Genomic DNA, 21,530 nt, shown 5'->3' with positions numbered 1-21,530 from the left:
GCTCACTAATTAGCAGACTAATTCCCCACAAGCTCCCCAGGGCCACAGTGGCACTCCCTCCTCCACCACAGGGATGGAAAGCTGGCACTTGAAAGGAAGAGGTAAGGGTGAGTCACCAATGAAGCCTGTGAGGAGAAGTTCTAGGCCTGGAAGTCTGTCTTACAGACCTCTCCTTTGCTTCCCTCATCCCATCAACAGGAACAGACCGGGTCCTTGGCTAGTGTCCCCACTTCCACCCCAAGAGTTTCTTATCATCAATTTTGGTGAAAACAGCTCCCGCAGCTTTGACGGTGTGTACAAAACTGACTGAAGCACTGTGTGGCCACCTGCCTTTAGAGAACAGGCATTGTTTCGCCCAGAAAAGCAAAACCAAACCTCTTTTCCCAACTATCAACTGTAAACACATTTTTAAAATCTGCTTGTGTCAAAGACTCGTGTGAGTGGCTTAAATGTGAATTTAGGAAGGATAAGGAGGCCAACTGGTCTTGTGTTAACAAATGGGATTTGTTGTCTTTTGCAGTTCTACAGACAATTCCGCTGTAGGATTTCACTATTCATAGCAGACCATGGAAATGTTGACACTGTAAACAAATGAAGTTTATATCACATTTCTCCAAAAGTGACCAGCCAAAACCCATTCTATTGTAATACAAAGGTCCGGGGCACAGGGAGCTTTTGGCCTTCCTCAGAACCAGCATCAGCTACAGACCTCTGGCCTGTTTCTCACTGAACCTTTCTCACCTTAATCAAAGACGGCTAATGTACCTTTCTCTGTGAGCCATAAGGTTTCAGGTGATTCCCATATCCCTCAGTTCTGACTGCAAGATCCTATTGAATTATTTGCCATGTGTCTTAGGGAAAATCAAGTTATTCCTTGGATCATGTAGGAAAGTCACCACAGAAGACAGAAACAGCTTGTCGGGGCTGGAGAGATTGCTCAGTTGTTAAAAATATTTGTTCTGCCGGGCAGTGGTGGCGCATGCCTTTAATCCCAGCACTTGGGAGGCAGAGGCAGGTGGATTTCTGAGTTCGAGGCCAGCCTGGTCTACAGAGTGAGTTCCAGGACAGCCAGGGCTACACAGAGAAACCCTGTCTTGAAAAACTAAAAAAAAAAAAAAAAATTTGTTCTTGCAGAGGTTCTGGGTTCAATTCCTAGTGCCTATGGTGGCTCACAACCATCTGTAACTTCCAGGCACTCATGAGGTGTGCATTCATATATAAAATAAATCTAAACCAAATAATAATAAAATAATAATAATAATAATAATAATAATAATAATAATAATAATAATAATAATAATACAACTGGCTCACAATTCCAATAAAATGTCCTGGTACAAGTACAGTCTCAAACTGAGAAATGATAAGATTTCAGGGCTCACTTAATTTCATATACATTACACACACACACACACACACACACACACACACACACACACACCCATCATAATCAGACTTCATTGTATTCAAACTACCAATGACAACAAATCATGTTAAAAGTCCAGGAAAAGAAAAGACTGAAGCCACCAACTATCAAACCATTCACCACGGCTTTCACCTTGCACCTTTCTTGATTTTGGGTAGAGCTGATGTTCAAATGGACCTTTTAGGTGAGAATTATTCTTTTCCCCAGTGAGACAGGAAGTTAGAGAGGCTGAAGAGAAGAGTCTTTGGTGTCCAGAGGCAGTTGGAAAGCACTGGCTGGCTGTCAATCTTTTTTCCTCCTCCTCCTCCTCCTCCTCCTCCTCCTCCTCCTGCTCCTCCTTCCTCCTCCTCCTCCTCCTCCTTCTTCTTCTGGCTGGCTGTCAATCTTTTTTCCTCCTCCTCCTCCTCCTCCTCCTCCTCCTCCTTCTTCTTCTTCTGGCTGGCTGTCAATCTTTTTTCCTCCTCCTCCTCCTCCTCCTCCTCCTCCTCCTCCTCCTCCTCCTTCCTCCTCCTCCTCCTCCTCCTCCTCCTTCCTCCTCCTCCTCCTCCTCCTCCTCCTCCTTCTTCTTCTTCTTCTGGCTGGCTGTCAATCTTTTTTCCTCCTCCTCCTCCTCCTCCTCCTCCTCCTCCTCCTCCTCCTCCTCCTTCTTCCTTCTTCTTCCTTCTTCTTCTTCTTCTTCTTCTTCTTCTTCTTCTTCTTCTTCTTCTTCTTCTTCTTCTTCTTCTTCTTCTTCTTCTTCTTCTTCTTCTTCTTTTTAGATGGAACTTTTGTAGCCTAGGCTGGCCTGGAGTTCATGATCCTCCTGTTCCATTCCAGAGTGACTGGGATGCAAGGTGAGCACCACCACACTCCGTCTGTCTTTTCTTTTTATTGCTTTTATTGTTTAGAACATCCAACACATGAAAAATGTGTTATCAAAAAGAAAGAACTGACAGAAGAAAGGAGAGAGGGAGAAAGGAAGGAAGGAAGGAAAGAGTTCTTAGAGGAACTCTAGGGACTAATTCAGAGGGTGGCAGTTTGCCAAGGAGCAGTTACAAGACTCCCGCTCTTCTATCTGTTCTAGCCCCGCCCACAGCTGCTTACAATCACCACAGCTGCAGTAGGTGACTGGCAGTTTCTCCTCCCTATCCCGCTTCTCTCCAGCTTCTCACCTCTGGTACTTGCTGAACTCCAACATACTCTGAACACCTTAAAGGATTCTCAGGTAGCCAAGCTGAGTGCTGCTTTTACCCTTCCTTAAAGAGCCATGGTCTGTCCTCAGAACCGTACAAGTTCCCCTCTGCTTCCACAGGGCTCTGGTGACAGTCTGTACCAGCCCCTCCAGAAACTCCCTTACATCTGCCATCAGCTATACAATCCTGCTCCCTCCCTTCTTCTTAACTAAGAGCAAAGGTAGATGGTTAAAAGTCTGGGAAAAGAATCACCTTCCTGAACTGAAACTATGTATGAATACAGCTGATGGCTCTCAGGGACCTTTTAGGTGAGGAAAGTCGGACTACTTCGAAGAATTACTTGTGCATTTAAGGTCATTTTCAAATACTTCCTCCCTCTTAACCACACTTCGCTCTCAAGTAGCCACCAGCTCTTCCCACCTTCCTGTCCACAAGGCCAGCTCTCTCCCAGGCTCGTGGTCTGTAGCCACACATCTGTTCCTTCTTGGAAAGCAGTGTGTGTGCATGCATGCGCACACATTTGCGCACGTTATGTGTGAGCAGGTGCTTGTAGAGGCCAGAAGAAGGTGTCAGATGCCTGGAACGGTAGTTACAGGTGGTGATGAGCTGCCTCACCGGGACCCTCAGCCAGGTCCTCTGGAAGGGCAGCCAGTTCTCTCAACCACTGGGCTCTCTCCAGCTCTACATTTCCCTTTTTCTTATCATTTTAGCTGGATTTTTCTACTGTAGTCATACTGCTACCTTCAGAAAATACACTAGCTTTCTCCTTGAAAGGAAGAGGCACTGTCAGGCCCATGTCTAATATGTGCCTGACAGGCAGGAAGAGCAGCAGCTCAGAGAGAGATGCAAACAAGGCTAGATGAGGGATTGAAAATGGCAGACAGCATGCTGGATCCTGCACAGGAAAAAACGCAATGCTTGCCATGTGGAAAAGGATCAGCTTAGAAAGCTTACTTCAAACTTCAGGGTCTTCCTTTAATAGGAAAAGCAAGAACAGTTCAAAGCAGCCGCTAATCGGCAACGGCCTTACTTGGACACCGATTCTGTTCTGAGCCCTCTCACAACGTGAAACAGAAGCTGTAAGTTTAAATTACATACTTGGTGTGTGGGCAGAAGTGGCCACAGACGGTCATCCAGCCAGAGTGTCAGTGGCATTGTCGGTCACTCAACTATGAACCTGTTAATCCTAAGGAACCAGATATTTGAGAGGGTCCACATATCCAGTGGGCTCTGCTCACCATGGAACTTGTTAGGAACATGCATGTCTGTAGGAAGGCTGCTGCACTTAGGTTGCCTATGTGACAGACAGCAAGCAGGGAGAGAAGAATGTTATCACCTTAATGTATTACAGAGGACTGGGCAGGGGAGGAAAAGCAACTGAAGAGGACTAAACAAATCGTTCTCAAAATGACCGCATCCAGCTTGCACACAAAGCAGGAGCAGTGTGATATAATTGTTTCTGTTTGATTGGGCTTCAAAAGCATCCCGCTCTGAGCTGCCGTTCTTCTAGCCTGTCAGGCACATGGGCCTGATGGTGCCTCTTCCTTTCATTGGAAAAGCTAGTGCATATGACTACAGTAGAAATGCAAAATGAAAGTGGAAGAAAAATAAATAGCTGAGTGATCTGGACTCTACTTGGTTTTGGTAGAGAACGCCTCTCCTAATAATGTGTTTACCTGCACATAGTATACACATATACTCCTGTCTAAAGAAGGCAACTCAAAACCTATGACACTGCCTCAGGCACTGGGCTACCCACAAGCGATAATTTCCTCTACCGACAGTAAGCAGTCTCCATTCAAATACATTTCCACTTCATCCAGTACAAAAAATGAAGAGTCTAATTCAGTGCAAACAGGTTTTGCTGGGAATTTGAACTCAGGACCTCTGGAAGAGCAGTCAGTGCCCTTAACTGCTGAGCCATCTCTCCAGCCCCCTACTGCCAATCTTGATAGTGACCTTTCTAATCTGTACTATGGATTTGCTTCTAAATAAAGTTTGCCTGGCTACATTGAAAAGCTATGGGGCCTTATTTTTGACTCTCTGGATAAGAGGCCAAGAAGCTGGAGTTACTGTGTCTAGTGACCACTGGTAACACTGGCATAGCTGACCTTTTCCTGGTCTAGTAAGATTCCTTTGAGTATGTTAAGAGGTTTTTGATCACTAAAACATAATAAAAGATGAAGGATATTAAACAAGTAGAATTGTAACAACAAGGAGAGAAGCAATCTTACCCAAGAGCTCTGGCATCTTGGCAGAAAGCTGATTCCTCAGAATGTTTTAAACATGTTAATTAGCAGGTCAAGAATATTTTCATATGCTACCCAAACAATGATAATCTTGATGCCACCAAGCTTGTGGCTCTCCCCAGAAAATACCTAATTAAAAAAAAAAAATCAAAGCAGGTCTGGAGAGATGGCTCAGTGGTTAAGAGCACTGACGGCTCTTCTAGATGTCCTGAGTTCAATTCTCAGCAACCACATGGTGGCTCATAACCATCTGTAATGGGATCTGATGCACTCTTCTGGTCTGAAGAGAGTAACAGTATAAATAAATAAATAAATAAATAGATAAAACCTTAAAAAAAAAAAAAAACCATAGCATTCTACTTATGGACAATAACCCTCTGTGCTTGTCAGCAACTTGTCATGGCCAAGGACTTCCTTAACTCAAACTGAATTCGATACTGGGGTAAGAATGTGAAAGTAAAATAATGGCCTTCTTTCATTCAAAACATGAGTGTAGATAAATCAATACATGTATGTTAGTTATAGTAAGTTAAGTCTCAGGAAAGGAGGCAGAGCATTAAGCTTGAATGGTCTATTTCTTCTCAAGTGTCACAAACTGAACATCTAAAATACTTTTTACTTGATTAAAAGTTAAATTAGGGTTCAATCTTGTATGTAAAATTCTTTCTTTGAGTGCCTTATTTGACGATGGCCAGGCTGGAGTAAAGCCAGCCAGTCATCAAACAGCAGGCCTCGCAGGCCTGAGACAAGCCAAGTGAAGTGGGTGCCTTTGTTTTGAGGGTGACTCACATCATCCAACCTTCATTCATTTTCAGTCACCCCACAAGCATGAAAGCACTTTGCTAGGAAGAGGCCATGGGAAACTGGAAAACACTTGCCCTTTACCCTCAAGAACTTCACAGATTCTGCCTCATCTCTAACACAAGCAGTCCTTTAATGGCCAACAACCTTGCAAAGTGAACTTTTCCATTCCTGTGTTTGAAACAAACCAATTTTCCTCAAGAGTATATTTATCAGAGAATGTGACTCATTATTCTTGTCAGAAAAACTTAGGGTAAAACAACAAAAGGAATTGTTGGGCTTTGAGACACAAAACAGTAAACTCACAGGGATTTTAATACAGGATCAATTATGTCGATCACTTTAGGGAAAGGAAGAGAGAGGAGATTATAAAATGCTAAGTAACATCTATGGGGCTGTTGGGGGGTCACAAGGTATGCGTGCCCCTTTTAGCAATAAATAGAACCATTAGAAAATCAGTAAACATAGAAAAGCTTCAACGGTGTCATCAACCAATGTAGGAATTAGGAATATTCCATAAAACAGCAGGATAGGGCACGCATCCTTTTCAAACATCCACGGGCTATCCATGCAATTATATTTTGGATCTTAAAGCAAACCTCAATAAATTTAAAACCAGAACAGTTCCCTGAGCATGATGGAGGAACAGAGCTAAACATCATAAAGACAGCAGGCAGAAAGATCACGGCAGAAACCACGTGGCAATGCACACTAGCACAGACACTGTGAAGTCAATATGGAGGGTCTCAAGTACTAAAACAGAGCTACTGCAAGATCCAGCAGCTGGGCTTGGTGGTAGACACCTTTAATCTTAGCACTTAGAAGGCAGTGGCAGGCAGATCTCTGTGAGTTTGAGGCCAGCCTGGTCTACAGAGAATCCAGGATAGGGTGGTTACACAGAGAAACCTGTCTTAAAAACCACACACATACAAGCACACATGCACACATGCATGTGTGCGCGCACACACACACACACAGACCTAGCAACATCACTCCTGGGTATCTATGCTATCTCTGCAAAGAGATGCATGTCAGGATGCCACAGAAATGCAAGCACATCTATGTCCATTGCTTCACTATTCAAATGATAGACAACTGTGTCCTCCTCCAGATGAATGGATAAAGAAACATGATATATAGGCACACTGGAGTTTTGCTCTGTGGTAATAAAAAATTAAACAGAGCCAGGTATAGAGGGGAACACCTGGCATACCAGCATGTGGGAGGCAGGGGCAGGAAGATCAGGAGTTTGAGGTTACTTTCCACTACATAGAAGGTTTAAGGCCAGCCTGTGCTGTGGGCCATCTTAGAACCCATCTTAGGGAAAAAAATATGAAATTATGTCATTTTCAAGAAAGGAATGGAACTGGTCATTATCATGCTAAGCAAAGTAATACTGCAGGCAAATATTGCAAGTATGTGGAATATATATTAAATCCATATGTACATATATATGCACATATATATATGACATGAAAGTAGAAGGGGTACTATGGGATATAAGGGAAGGGGGAGGGGAGCAAGAGAATGTAATGGGGGAATGGAAAACTATCATGTTTTCTCTCATGCAGAATTTCATACACATATGATATGAACATGGGAAGGAGGTCCTGGGGGAGGAAGGACGTAGGGAAATAGGGAAGGTGTGAAAATGAACAGAACAATGAGGACATACACTGTGTAATCATCGAAGTCATTACTTTGTATGTTGATGTAAAGAAGTCTTCTCAAGAAGAGAGACGGAACAGTGCAGCCCAGAGTTGTTTTTATAATTAGAAATGGGAAATGTCTCACTTGTTTAATTTTCTAAGTCAACTCATTTGTAGAATTCTGTGACTACTCCTCCTTAATAATTCTCCGTGTGTGTACATGTTCATGTGTGCTTGTACATTTGAGTGTGCACGTGGAGGTCAGAGGTCAATGCAATCTGCCAGACTCTGTCTTCCCACCTATGCCTGGTCCAGTGCTAGGGTTTTAGACGTGTGTACCTGGCTTTTATGTGAGTACTGGGAATTCTCATCCTGGTGCAGCAGGCCTTCTGCCACGTGAGCAGTTCCCCAGCTGTGCATTTTAGTTTTTGAGACAGACTCCTACTGAACCAGGAACTCAGTCTAGGGGTCTGCCCACTTCTGCCAGTAGTGGGATTACAGTCACAGGTCACCATGGCAGGCTTATTCATGGGTGCTGGGGATCTGAACTGAGGTTGTGATGACTGTGGAGCAAGCCATCTCCCCAAACCCCACATTAATGATGTATTTAATTTTATTGAGGTTTTTGCTGTTGTTAATTTCATTGCCTAGACTAGCCTTGAACTGGACTCAAGTGGTCCTCTCACTCCAGTAACCTAAGAAGCTGAGGCTAACTCAGTGGTATGTGGTACTGTCCCTGGCTTCTTTAACCTTTCAATTTATGTCCATTTTTTTTTTTTTTTTTTTTTTTTTCGAGACAGGGTTTCTCTGTGTAGTCCTGGCTGTCTTGGAACTCACTTTGTAGACCAGGCTGGCCTCGAACTCAGAAATCTGCCTGCCTCTGCCTCCCAAGTGCTGGGATTAAAGGCGTGCGCCACCACTGCCCGGCTAATTTATGTCCATTTTTAAACTTATATTTTAACAAATATATGTGGCAGTTAATTTTGAATTCTGTACTATTATTATGTTGTTAGGGCAATGTTAAATCTATTTTGAAAGCAGACACTTAACTGGGCTATAATATAAGCTGAGAAAGCTCACTCTTACTATTTATTTTATGGAGAGACAATATGTCCAGAAAGTAACTGAACTGGGGGAAGGCTCAGTCAGCAAGTGCCTGCATTGTAAGTAGGAGACATGTTTGATTCTCAGAACCCATTTTTAAAAGCTGGGTGCAGGGATAACTCTAGATCTGGAAAGCCAGAGTTAGAAGGTCTTTGGGGGTCACAAGTAGCTGGACTCACCATCATGTGGGTGCTGAGAATGGAGCCCTTGTCCCCAGGAAGAGAAACCAGTGCTCAAAACTGCTGAGCCATCACTCCAGCCCCTTAAGCAATATAGTTCATTTGGTGACCACCTGGCTACTGTTCAAACTATTCCAAAATACATACCTAGAGATCTTCCAAATTTGATTTTAAATAAAGTTCTTAAATGTAGCAGCAAATGTATTATCTTTTATAATTTTTTATAAAATCTAAAATTTTTAATTTAAATTTAAAAAGTCAAATCCAAACAATAAACTGAAGCTACCCATGAAATGGCATATATGTTTATTTCTCAGTTTGTAAAAATGTCCAGTTCATTGGCATATCATACACATACATAACATGGGAATGAATTCTGATTCCTACACAAAGCAAGAGAAGATCATCTGCTTTGCAGTTAAATTTAGTGTCTGGCAGCAAACTATACAGGAAAAAGTTGCTACTTACAGGTATTAAATAACAGAAAATTAAGATTTTACTATAACTCAGGCAGTGGTGGTTCATGCCTTTGATCTTAGCACTGAAGGGTTGGGGGGGAGGTCTAAGTTTGAGGCCAGCCTGGTCTACAGAGAACTTTCCAGGATAGCCTGTGCTACACAGAGAAATCCTGTCTTGAAAAATAAACAAACAATAAAATATATTTTACTATAATTTATTTTATTTGATCATCAAATCTGGTACAGTTGGAAATGTGGGCACCTTGGTGGAGCTGTTAGTGTAGAGTGAAAAATTATAAAGGCCATTTTATGAAATATGTGTAAATTTTTCGCCTTAGACCTTGGGCAGAAAAGCACCTGCCAGCAGGTTTGGGCCCATCTAATTAGTTACAGAGGAGGGGGAGTTACAAGACAAAAGCCTGTTAAGAACATCCCAGAAACTGGCTGGCCAAGGGAGGAACTACACCCTGCCCCCATGGTACGGCCTACTAGTGTTCAAAAAAAGTAAAACAACCAATCCTGTGCACCCGCTCGAAAGTTCGCTTTTTCCCCACCCCGCCCATATATAAGCGCTAGACCCCTGAGCCACGAGGTCAGTCCCTCTATCCCCTATGTGAGATATGGGGATATGGGCTGGCCCAGAGCTCTGATATAATAAACCACCTCATGTACTTTACAGCAAGACGGTCTCTCGTGTGTCCTTTGGGTGCGTGCTATCCTGTGACTTTAGTGGACCTCCCTTCTGGGGAGTCCCAGACCTTTCAGTTAGCACAGCAAGTTTCTCAGTGAGCAAATGCACTGTGCTCCATCTCTCTCACACTGACTCACTGGCTTTGTCCTGAGGACTGTTAGGGCACACTCACACGGCTGTAGTTGTTCCTGGTGTTGGTTCAGATTCTATCTTCACAATAAATGTGCTTCACAATAAAATTGCTTTTTTAATATTTCACGCAACAGATGACATCCAATGTGGCAGGCAAGAATCCACTAGAAATTTAAGATTCTTGGCCTGAGAGTTAGAAATTTAGTTAGAGATTTGGAGGTTTGGCGAGTGGAGTGGAGTCAAGTCACATGACTCAAGCATGGGAACCTTGAAACAAAGAAAGAGGGCTCTGAGGTCCCCCTGCTGTGAAAAGAGACAAGATGGCTGCTCCCAGTCAGGGAGCTGGAGAATGGAAGCTGCCTACATCTTGGGGCAGATACTGATTGAACTGCAAATTTATAAAATTGGGATGTTAGGGTAGATTTATGTACAGATTTTGTCCGAATCATGTGGGGAATTTCGCCCATGGTTTGGAACTAAGATAGGGAAAATTAGTCACTGACTCCAAGTAGAGAGGACAGTGATAATTACCTGCTATAAATAGGTATTATAATAATGTCTGTGGAGATGGTACAACAGGATGGCTGCTCTAGGCAGAGGGCTTAACAAGTAAAAACTACCTGCTTCCTATAGGCAGATATTAGTGAAAGTTTGGATTAATTTCTTTAAAGATGGTATAAAGACATGTTGCTCTGATGGGTCTCACAGGACACTCAAATTCTGTCTAACGTGGGCTCCATGAGAATTTGGGGTTTGGATCCTGGTTTGACAAGCTGCCTGCTTATAAGTAGGTATAGATAGAAGTGTGAATCACTTGTTTTAAAGATGGTATAGAGATATATTGCTCCATTAAGTCTTACAGGACACTCAAATTCTGTCTAACATGGGCCCCACGGGAATCTTGGTCTGTCTGTCTTTCTTTCTTTCTTTCTTTCTTTCTTTCTTTCTTTCTTTCTTTCTTTTTTTTTATCCTGCATGGCAAAATAGAAAAAGCCTAAGAATAGGCACATATAGTATATTAGTTTTCTTCTTTTGTTTTGGATTGTTTTAATCTTCAAAATGGGTGTGATTCTGAGTTTCGTGGTTATGTTATTGTGGGAGAGAGGTCGAAATAAAGGTTTTTCTGGCTACTGGCTCATAGATATGCTGATTTGGGAGAAAGGTTTTGCCTTTGTGTTTTTAGAAAAGGTGATTAGGGTCTGGACATCTTCCAGAGTTATATGGATCAGATTTGATAGAGGGAGACCCATAGAGAACTAGATTCCAGAGAATCAAACAAAAAAAGTTATCTTGGTAATACTAAAATTTTGTTTTGAGATTTGTTTATCACAGAATATACAGCCTTGGTGAGTCTCATCGTCAGACATCTGACTTTCAGCCGGATCCAGTCAGAACACAGACATCAGAGACTTCACTAATCGTTGGTGTGGCCTTCTTAAGGCCAACCAACTCCCCTATTTTCCCTATCTTTCCCCCCTCTTTAAAGATATCTCAATGCCCATATTCAGCTGGAAGTAGTTACGAAGAGTTGCTGCCCCAGTTCCTTGGACTTGGGGGTCTGGAGGTGGTTATTCTAAGTTATCTTTCTGGGGAATTTAGAAATGGTCATAATCTGAACAGGGAGCAAATAGCTAGAATTGATTGTGTAGTCATAATCTCATTTGGTAGAAATCTTTACAATAGTTACTAAATTGAAGTCATAATTTCTTATTTTAGTACAGAATTTATTTTGATACAGAATCAAGGTTTTCATTGGTATAAATTTCTTTTATTGATACAAAAAAAATTAAAAGTACAAGGCCTGAACCCAGTCCTTCTATAAATGTCATTACAAACTGATCTGAGATGGTTAAGCCTGTGAGTTAAGGGCCTATAGCAAATTCATGGCTCTGAGTTTATTGTTAGGGTGTTTTCAAGATATTTTAATTAGAAACAGCTGAGAGTAGTTAACAGACAACAGTCCAGATTACTTTACATAGATAGATAGCTTTCAAAAAAGTCAGACATCCACAGAATGTGGAGCAAACAAACCCCACAAATGCTAATAACAACATAGGAGAGAGGATACTCTGATGGCATGTTTACAGAATCCCCCAAAAGGACATCCCTGTAACAAAAGTCATCTTTGCTGAAACTAAGAAGGGAGGAAGGGCAGATTATCAGCTCACCTGATAATAGCCGGCCCTGTTTATTATAGAACAAATGCCTCCTGGCTTTATAATATGTCCTCATGAACCAGGATCTAGATTATAAAAGGTAACAGATTATTTTTACTGGACAGTCAATCCTGATTTAAATAAAACTAGATTATAGTAAAGTGAATATGATCTGTTTGTTTGTTTAGAGACAGGGTCTCTCTCTCTGTCCTAGGTGTCCTAGGACTTGATATGTAGTCCAGCTGGGCTTGAGCTCATCGAGATCCTCCTGCCTCTGCTTCCCAAGTGCTGGGATTAAACATGTGCATCACCATGCCCAGCCCAATACTTTTAAAAAATAGTAATTTTAGATTAGTAAATATTATCGCTATTTTTCCCTTTTCAAGACATGATTCGGGGGCTGCAGAGATGGCTCAGGGGGTAAGGGCATTAGCTGGTCTTCCAGAAGTTCTGAATTCAGTACCCAGCACCCACAAGGAGGCTCATAACCAGCTGTAACTGCAGTCCCATGGAATCTGGTGTGCAAACAAAACAGCCATACACAGAAAATAAATAACTAATTAATTTAAAATAGATATATGATTGGACTTAATTAGCAATGTTTAACTTTTCACAAAGATGAGAAATGTCACCTTGAAATCTACATGAGTGGGCTTCTTTCATTAAACTCAATTTAACCTAGTTTTCTGATAATGGGTATCTTGCCTGCATCTCTGTCTGTGCACTATGCACATGCCTGGTGCTCTCAGAGGCACAAAGGAGCATCAGATCCCCTAGATCTGGAGTTACAGAGGGTTGTGAGCCATCACGTAGGTGCAGGGAATCAACCTCAGGTCCTCTGGGAACTGGTAAGTGCTCTAACCACTGTACCATCCCTCCAGCTCCAAAGAACGGCTTTATACTTAGATTTATGTAATTTGTTATATGAGTATGTTTTCACGCTGGGAAGAATTCTCTTCACTGTCAGAACAAAGCAAGACTCACTCATGTTTCAGTTTTTACTCATTAGCCTGACATAGGCAAGGAAGCAGGTGTTCGCACTGCTTTTGACTAAGCCAATTTAATTAGGATTCCCTGTTACCTAATGACACTGCTTTTAACTTACCAAAAAGTACTGTGGTGTGGCTTATGTATAATATCATGTAAAAAATAGCTAACATTTCTTAAAATAAGTAAAATTAAAATGACCCTTCTCCCTTCTACTTGTCTCCCGAGATTAAAAATAAATTAAGCATTTGAGACCAACAATGATCTTTAAGAAAGATATTGCTAAACGATGTAGTTGTAGACTATGAGTTAAACTTATTTTGAGAAAAATTTGAGGGGACTGGGGGGATGGCTCATGGTTAAGGGTACTGGCTGTTCTTCTGGAGGACCTAGGTTCAATTCCCAGCACCCACAGGTAGCTAACAACCCTCTATTATTTCAGTCCCAGGGGATCCGAGGCATCTTCTGGCCTCCTTGGGTACCAGGCATGTACATGGTACACAGACATACATGCAGGCAAAACACACACACACACACACACACACACACACACACACACACACGCATAAAATAAAAATAAACTTTTTGAAAAAGAAATATGTATAGAATTAATCTGTGGTAGTGGTATAAATCATAAAATAACAGTGATTTCTTGGGGGCTTGGGTTGGCTGAAGAAGCCAGAGAAAACAGTCTGAGATCATGGAAAGTTCCTATATATTATTAGGTATGTGGTTAAACTTACACTTGTGGTATACTTAAGAGCTGTACGTTTTATGGTATGTAAATGCTATTTTTAAAAAAACTCACAGAGAACTGTTCATGTAAAGAATAAAGGGTTTTGAATTGTTCTCCATTATGAGGGTTTGAACTACAATCTAGCTGATGAAGGGCAACTAATAGAGAAATTGCTAAATCACTGAAGCTAAATACATTCTGGCTCAATTATTTATAAGAATAATACATCCCTCGCCAGCATTCCTCTATCTGGGAATCAAGTGCAGAGTTTCCTTTCAGGCTACAGTGGTCAATGGATTCTGCCTACAGGAACTAGCATAACTTAATAGCCGTGCACAGCACTGGGATGCACACCCAGTTGCAGTATTAGTTGCAAATGTGCAGCAGTAGATCCTGCAGACCAATACTGCAACTTTACCACAAGGACTGCAAGACAGTGCAAGACTTTTACAGACATGAAGAATGCAGTGCTACAAGAAAAAAGTATTCAGCTTGTGTCTTTTTATTTTCTGTCCTCCTTTCCTATGAAAACTTGAATATGTATAAAATCCGGACTGCCACATACCATATTTGGTAAAAAGTCTTAACGAATAGCAGAAAGACGATTGAGACTGAAAAAGAGTCAACTATTTGCTGGCTGACTCGCACAGGCTGCTTGGTTAGGAACCACGGTGAACAGCCACAAGCATTAGTAAAAACACTGTTAGCATTTATCTCTATAAAAGGAAGGATGAGGACAAACTGAGTTCAAACGAAAGATAGAAAGGCAGAAAACTGCATATAAACCATAAATTCGAGCATTCCTCTAAAAGTCCTGGCTCAGTGACAAACGGATGCTGTTGAAGAAAGCAACAGATCTTATTATCAGTGGACAGCTATGTGAGAATGACTTTCCCTGTCTTAAGGGACAGGCTTACATACCAAATCTGGCTTTATTTGGTGAACCAGTGGGAAGGAAAACCACATGGAGTACAAGGTGGTGAACACGGAGGAGAGCCAGGACTGCCGAACCTCCCTGCTTCTTGGAATTCGGTGAAGGTGGTACCTGGGGCACTAGAAGGAAACAGCAGAGACCCAAATAAATTAAGCGAATACTCAATTTAGACATCTTTCATTTTTAATTTTCATCTTGAATACTTTGAGCTGCAAAGCTTATTATATTACATGCTTCATCTAACCTTACATCATCAGGTTATGAGGAAGAGGTTCCTAAAGGCAATTTAAAAAGCAAAGTCCACTTTGTCAATAAGTCGGAAGAGCTCTTCCATATCCATAAAACACATTACAGGCCAAGTAAACATGCTGATATATAAAAAGAGAGCTGGTAAATCAATATATAAAGCAACCTTCCATCAAGAAAGAGAAGATAGATAATTTCAAGTAGAAGAAATACAAACAGCCAACAAACACAAAGAGAGAGTTAACACTGAAACAAAGGAAAAGACAGTAATTCCTCAAGTCCTTGTTGAACAGTAATAGACACCCAGTGTTGTTGAGGGTATAGAGAAATAGAGACGTACATTCCCTGTGTGGATATGGTGGTACAACCTTCAGGAAGTAGACAGTGGTTAACACAAGCCTGGTGATCTAAGTTCAATTCCAGAACCCATGTAAAAGTGAGGAAGAGAAACGACTCTGCAAGGTTGTCGTCTGACCTCCAGATGTACAAGTGTGTGTATGCACACACCTCTAAATTAAAAACACAATTTGAGGTTGCAAGCTGTCTGTAAGCCTGTGGGGTGAAGCTGCGGTGTTAGATTTCTAATGTACTTCAGTGACAGTGCAGGTCAGTGGTGTGTAACCCAGGAGTGTGCACAGCTCTTAAATACTGCACTCATTTTTGGAGGGCAGAATCCATGCACAGGGAGTGGTAACCAAGAAAGCAAGAAGCCTGGGCACCTGCATTATTATTAATGCAATTAATAATTATTTATTGAAAGATAATAAGAACCAAAATCCTTTCTCTGGACAGAAACAAAAAACAATAGGTGTAACTTCAGTTTTTTCAAGCCTTCGTTCAATACTAGTCCTCGAACGCTTTAAGCTCCCTTGTAGCCACCACCGAACAGAGGCGGTGGAAAAGAAAGGATACAGGGGAAGTGGAAGTGGACCTGTTTAGAAAGGTTCTTTGAAGCAACTCCCGTCTGTGTTGTTTGGAAATCTCCAGTTCAGTTCACAGGTCGGCAGCGGCAGCTCTGTCTACTCGCAAACACTTCATGGATACACCAGCAGTCCAGTTCAGTGGAGCTGGGATAGCAAACAGGAATCAGCAGTGATGGAACTACCTAGCAGAGTCAGCCAGGCCTCAGCCTCAGCACAGGTCAGCAGAAGGGACGAGGAGAAGTTCTCAGCTGTGCCTCTCTCAGGGAAGTGAAGCTCAGACCAACAAGCTCTATAAGCAAGCCTAGCTCAGTCCCCACCCCCACCACATCACATGTGTCTTGCCTCACTTAGCACTGTGCCCTTCCCAGCCTTGGGAAGGCTGAATAAGACCTTGTTTTCCACAATAGGACCTAGGTGGAGTCATCTGCCCTGACTGCACATACAACTTCCTACAGGAACTTAGAATAAACTGCCCGCTGAGCTTGCCTTGTGATATAATCCAGCTGAAACAAAGGACGGGTTTGGTGGGCTTCCCCTGTATATACAAAGTGTTGAAAAATTAAACTTTGATCAGAAAACTTTGTCTTGGCTTCATGCTTCTTTCACCCCTTGTCTCCTTTACATTTCCAGCCCTCCTTTCAGGTGAACCCAGTTTGTCCGTGGCCGCTGGGCAGCTACACAGCATGTGTTTCTGCCAATCAGCACAAGCCCGAGGAAGAGGCAAAAAAGTTGCAGCACACCACCAGAAGTTTTTTGGTGCATTTCTCTCTATGGAGTCCTGACAAATGCAGTTCAACTATGCAATGTAAGGCAGACCAATACATGTGTGTCCTTAGCAAAGAATCCTTTATCAGGTGTCCCTTCCTTCATGTGCTTGCTTTAACAGAACACTCTTTCACCTGTGTCCACTTCAGGAACACTCCTTTACGTGTTTGCACCAGCAAAACACTATCCAACACAACTGATCCTCCAAAGAACCCTTACGTTTCCACTTCAAATAGGACCTATCATGAGTTAGCTTCCTGCAGAGAAATGAAGATTTATGTTGGGTCTGGCAGAGCTGCATGGAGAGAGGGGTTAGACCACATATATCTTTCTGAATCCTCATTTTACAGTCCCACAGCTATTCCTTGATCCCAAATGTCTCTGCTACTCCCTGGCTCAAGTCATCACCATCCTTCACCTTGGCTGCTACTCCTACAGCTTCGTAATGGTCTCTTCCCTTCTTTTATTCTGATGTAATTTATTCTCTACAGAATAACCAAGACTCATCTTTTGATAATAGAAAGCAGATCCTTTCATTTTCCTGCATAAAATCGCCTAGACTTTCCTGCACTTGGGATAAGGTCCAAGCTCCCTGCAGTTGCTCCCAGGCTCCCATATAATCTGGTACCAGTCTGTCTCTTAACCCTCCTTGCTCGCTCAACAGGCCACAGTCTGTAAGTATCACACTTCTTTCTGAAGACGTCTTCCTCTGCTCCATCTCACCATGTCAGCCCGTTCCCAGACAGTCTCACAGTTAGCTTTGTCCTTCAGATCAGTATCTGTTCAGGGGACAGACTGTGCCCCTCCACCAATGTTCAGCTTTACGGTCTTGCCCCAGCCTTCTGGTGTGTGCTGCCTCAGGAGCCCTTTCCTTGCCTCTCAGACCTAATGTTAATAGACACCATCCTGTGCAGATCTCATGTGGGTAATCACAACCCCTGAGAGTTCAAGAGGACAAAGGCCATGGTGTGTCCAGAGGACGGTGTCCAACCATGCATACAGAAAACTGTCATTACAGTTTCTACATGTTCATTCTATGGTCTATGCTCAAGATGGCGGATGACTGGCTCTTCATGGTTATCCTAGGGCTGAAGAGACCAACAACTCCAAACTCTTCACTTCACATCTGAGGAATCTACTCTTTCTCAAGGTGACAGTGTCAGGACCTGGGCCCAGGGTTTCAGATGCCCTGATATATGTGGAGTGGTCCTTTGTACAGGTGTTTCTTGGATCCCTGTGCCTTGCTGAGGAGACGTTAGAAACATCTCCCTAATACCTTAGAAACTACATCACCTCCATATGGAGGTTATATGTCCTACTGTCCTAATGTACAGCCTGGCCATCTCCTTTTCTTTGTTTTTCTTCCTTTCCTTTCCATTTCTTTTCCTCCTCCTTGTCTTCCTTTTGCTTTTTGAGACAGGGTTTCTCTATGTAGCCCTGGCTGTCCTGGAACTCACTCTGTAGACCAGGCTGGCCTCCAACTCACAGATCACCTTTCCTTAGCCCTCTCTCCACTCCCCATCCTGACCCCCGAGTTCTGGGACTAAGGGTGTGCACCACTGCCCCAGGTTCTTTGTTTTTCCATTCACTTTATATTTATATATTGATGGCCAAAAGCCCACAAATATCGCTCTCTCTGTGTGTGAGAACTCTGCCCTCCTGTCTTTGTCCTGTGTCGGTTCTTCACTATTGGTTGAATTCACCAGTCCCATCTACCATTGTCAGCAGTGACAGGTCCCACCCTCAGACCTCCAAGGCTCTGGCAGGAAATGCATAGGACCTTGAAATCTTCAGATTTTGTTGACTTCCAGGCCCCCATGTTTCTTCAAGAAAGTCCTGCAATTTTGGTGTTGCTCCAGCCTGGCAGCCAGTGGCTATGTGGATCTGAGAAAGGAGGCCCTCAGGTGTTTCATTTCTCTCTGTGCAGTTCGCTGTGTACACCTCTGTGATGGTTTATATATGCTTAGTTCAGGGAGTGGCACTATTAGGAGGTGTGTCCTTGTTGGAGTAGGTGTGTCACTGAGGGTGTGGGCTTAGGATCCTCACCTTAGCTTCCTGGAAGCCAGTATTCTGCTAGCAGCCTTCAGATGAAGATGTAGAACTCTCAGCTCCTCCTGCACCATGCCTGCCTGGATGCTGGCCATGTTCCTGCCTTGATGATAATGTACTGAACCTATGAAACTGTAAGCCAGCCCCAATTAAACGTTGTTCTTATAAGACTTGCCTTGGTCATGGTGTCTGTTCCCAGCAGTAAAACCCTAAGACAACCCCGAATATGAAAATGCTATGAAATATAATCTGCTCACTTTTTACACTGTCAGCCAAGGAAGTGAGGTTTGTTCTCTTTCTCTACCACACAGGAACAAAAAGCATACATCAGCAAAACACTGTGTTTGAGCCTCCTAACTGAGGGGCAGGACTCTCCAGAGGCATCCCCTACATGGCTCTCCACCCATCTCAACCAACAAATGATCAAATGTGACTGTCGAGGTGGTAGGAGATGCTGAGGTGTAAAATCTTCAAGTGGAGAAGTGTATTTTTTTTTTTGTTCCAGGTCTCTAGTTTATCTGAAATGATGTGAAACCCGGAATCAGATACTGATGGTATATGAGAACTCTGAACAGTCACAGTATGTTCCAGAATTACATCACTGCCAAAAACCACAAACAGAGCTGGCTTCAGATTTGTAAAAATGAAATAGAAGTTTACAGTGATTTAGATGGAAAATAATTCCACCAAAGAATCCAGATGGCATCACAAACCACAACAGAGCAGACAGAGTGGCTATGAAGTCAGTTCTTCTTGTTACCACACACTGAAACGTACAACGCACTTACTATTAAATAGATGCCACACTGTAGTAAAACTCTAGCAACAAGACGAACACTCAAGAGCTCAAATTTCTTTCCACTAAGCTGTCACCTTTCTTTCATAATATTTAAAAACAATGTCCTCTCTCCCCCTATATATAAATGTATGTGTATATAAATTACATGACGGTTGAATGGATTGTTTTAAAATTAAGGCAACCACAATTTACCACAAGACGGTTTTTATATACTTGTCCTTCAAATGCTTGGTATTTGTTTATCTCATGGGAATGGAGTGACGAGCAAGCTTGCTGCCACCCAGCTGCCCCCTATAGCAAACCTGCCTGAGGAGACCTTCATCTCCCACTGTGAAACAAGAGCACAGGACTCTCCTCAGGGACCTCCCTACCCAGGCGTGAGGACTGCCTGGTTTACACGTACAGTCCTTGCTATGCAGCCAAGGCCAGCCTGGAACTTGAAGCGATCTTCCTGCTTATGTATCCCACACACTGGGCTTATCGGCTCCACCACAGCCAGCTTATCCAACCTGACTTGTTAGGACTCCAGTTTCCCTAGAGAAGCCCCTTCCTGGCCATGGAAAAAAAAAGTTTCAGAAATAATTATTGAATTATGACCCCAAGACTCTGAAGTCATCTATGGTGAACAGTTGTCATGTTCTTCCTGCGGCTTTTTGGCTCCTTCTTTTGACAATATCAATCTTCCTTTGGATAAGTCATCCTTCTAGCTGGTTTTGGTGGTATTCATTCCATCTCATTTATCCTCAACCAAAACCCCCAAATAGGCTTGGGATAGCTTCAGCCTCGCAGAGTATTTATTCCTAATGTATGCTGGATGGTTTAACCAATCATTCTGAAATCAAAATGACCATAATTTCCCCATATAAAAAAGTGGCCACTCCTGGCTCCTAACGTTGGCTAAAATGGATGAGAGCATACAGAATTCAGTAGAGACCACTTGCCATGACTTCTGGGGAACAGAGGCTTCCTCTCTCTGTCTGTAAGCTGTAGACCTAGCCTTTCCTCGGACAACCAGTACATACTGTGAAGCCCGGGGTTTGCTCCCTTACTAGCAGGTGTAAGGAAACACTGTGAGGATCTATGTGCAACTGCAGAAGTCAGAGCCGAGAGACTTTGCTGTCGCTGTCTATTAATGACATCCCCGGGCAGCGGCACTGAGTCATGCCAGAGGCAAGACTACATTTTTTTTTTTTTTCTGTTTTGTTAAGTTGCCAGATTCCTCCTCTTCTCTTTGTTGTATAAGTGACAGTTTGTGACCCTGGGTTTCAGAACCGTACTTACAGTTACGAGTGGAGACTCATTTGCTCGTCATTCATTAAACAAGTAATGAGCACTTCCCAGGTGACAAGAACCAGGGGTGGATAAGACACCGAGAGGGAACCCACTGCTGCCCTGAAGGGAAATTGGTGGAAATAATAGCAAACCAAAAGACAAGTACCACATGAGACATAATTATCTTGTTAGTCACCAAGTAAGAAACAGTGAACCACATCGTCATAACTCAGCTTTCCTGCAGGAGATCGATGACCTGACTCACAATGGATATAAAGTGTATGAAGAGTCCTGAGGCAGAGGAGGCGGCATGTTCACATCAGAGGTCGGAGAGAACAGGGAGGATGTGGGGAGCTATATTTTGACACAGAAGAAACGAGACAGAAAGCAGGAGACATGGGGTTAGAGGGACGAAGCTTTTAAAACCGGGCTAGACAGTACATCCCGGAATCCAAAGGAATGAGACACTGGCCACTGTTAAATGGAGACTGTGATCAGATCTACCTTCAAGAAATACCACTCTGACAACTAGGAGGAAAAGCAGACATGGGAAGGAGCGGAGGAGGGAACACTGGGAGATAGCACACACCTACCAGGGCAATGATGCTGTCAGTTAAGGGGGAGGAATGGAGAAAGTAAACAATGGAGGGGGGAGGGGGGTGGGGACCTTGGGCTGCTCTTCTGTCCAGCAGGAGCAATGGTATTGTCACACCCTAAGAAGAGAATGCAGGAAGGGACAAGAAGTTCAGGGCATACGCTGTGCTCACTGTGGCCTGCTTGTTGATTTAGTTTGAGTAGTACT

The 21,530-nt window shown here is 42.9% G+C and overlaps 1 protein-coding gene across 4 annotated transcripts in view; it reads right to left on the bottom strand.

The window, feature by feature from the left end:
* Alg14 (ALG14 UDP-N-acetylglucosaminyltransferase subunit) overlaps nt 1-21,530 on the bottom strand; it is a 99,474-nt gene that overhangs the window by 57,553 nt on the left and 20,391 nt on the right. For all 4 annotated transcript variants that reach the window (XM_076933194.1, XM_034499588.2, XM_076933195.1 and 1 more), the window contains exon 3: nt 14,662-14,793. In XM_076933194.1, the coding sequence (XP_076789309.1) occupies nt 14,662-14,793 (132 nt within the window). The remainder of the gene's footprint in view (nt 1-14,661; nt 14,794-21,530) is intronic.

Source organism: Arvicanthis niloticus, chromosome 4 (assembly GCF_011762505.2).
Source record: "Arvicanthis niloticus isolate mArvNil1 chromosome 4, mArvNil1.pat.X, whole genome shotgun sequence".
Classification (NCBI taxonomy): domain Eukaryota; kingdom Metazoa; phylum Chordata; class Mammalia; order Rodentia; family Muridae; genus Arvicanthis; species Arvicanthis niloticus.
This window is presented reverse-complemented; position numbering and strand designations above follow the sequence as displayed.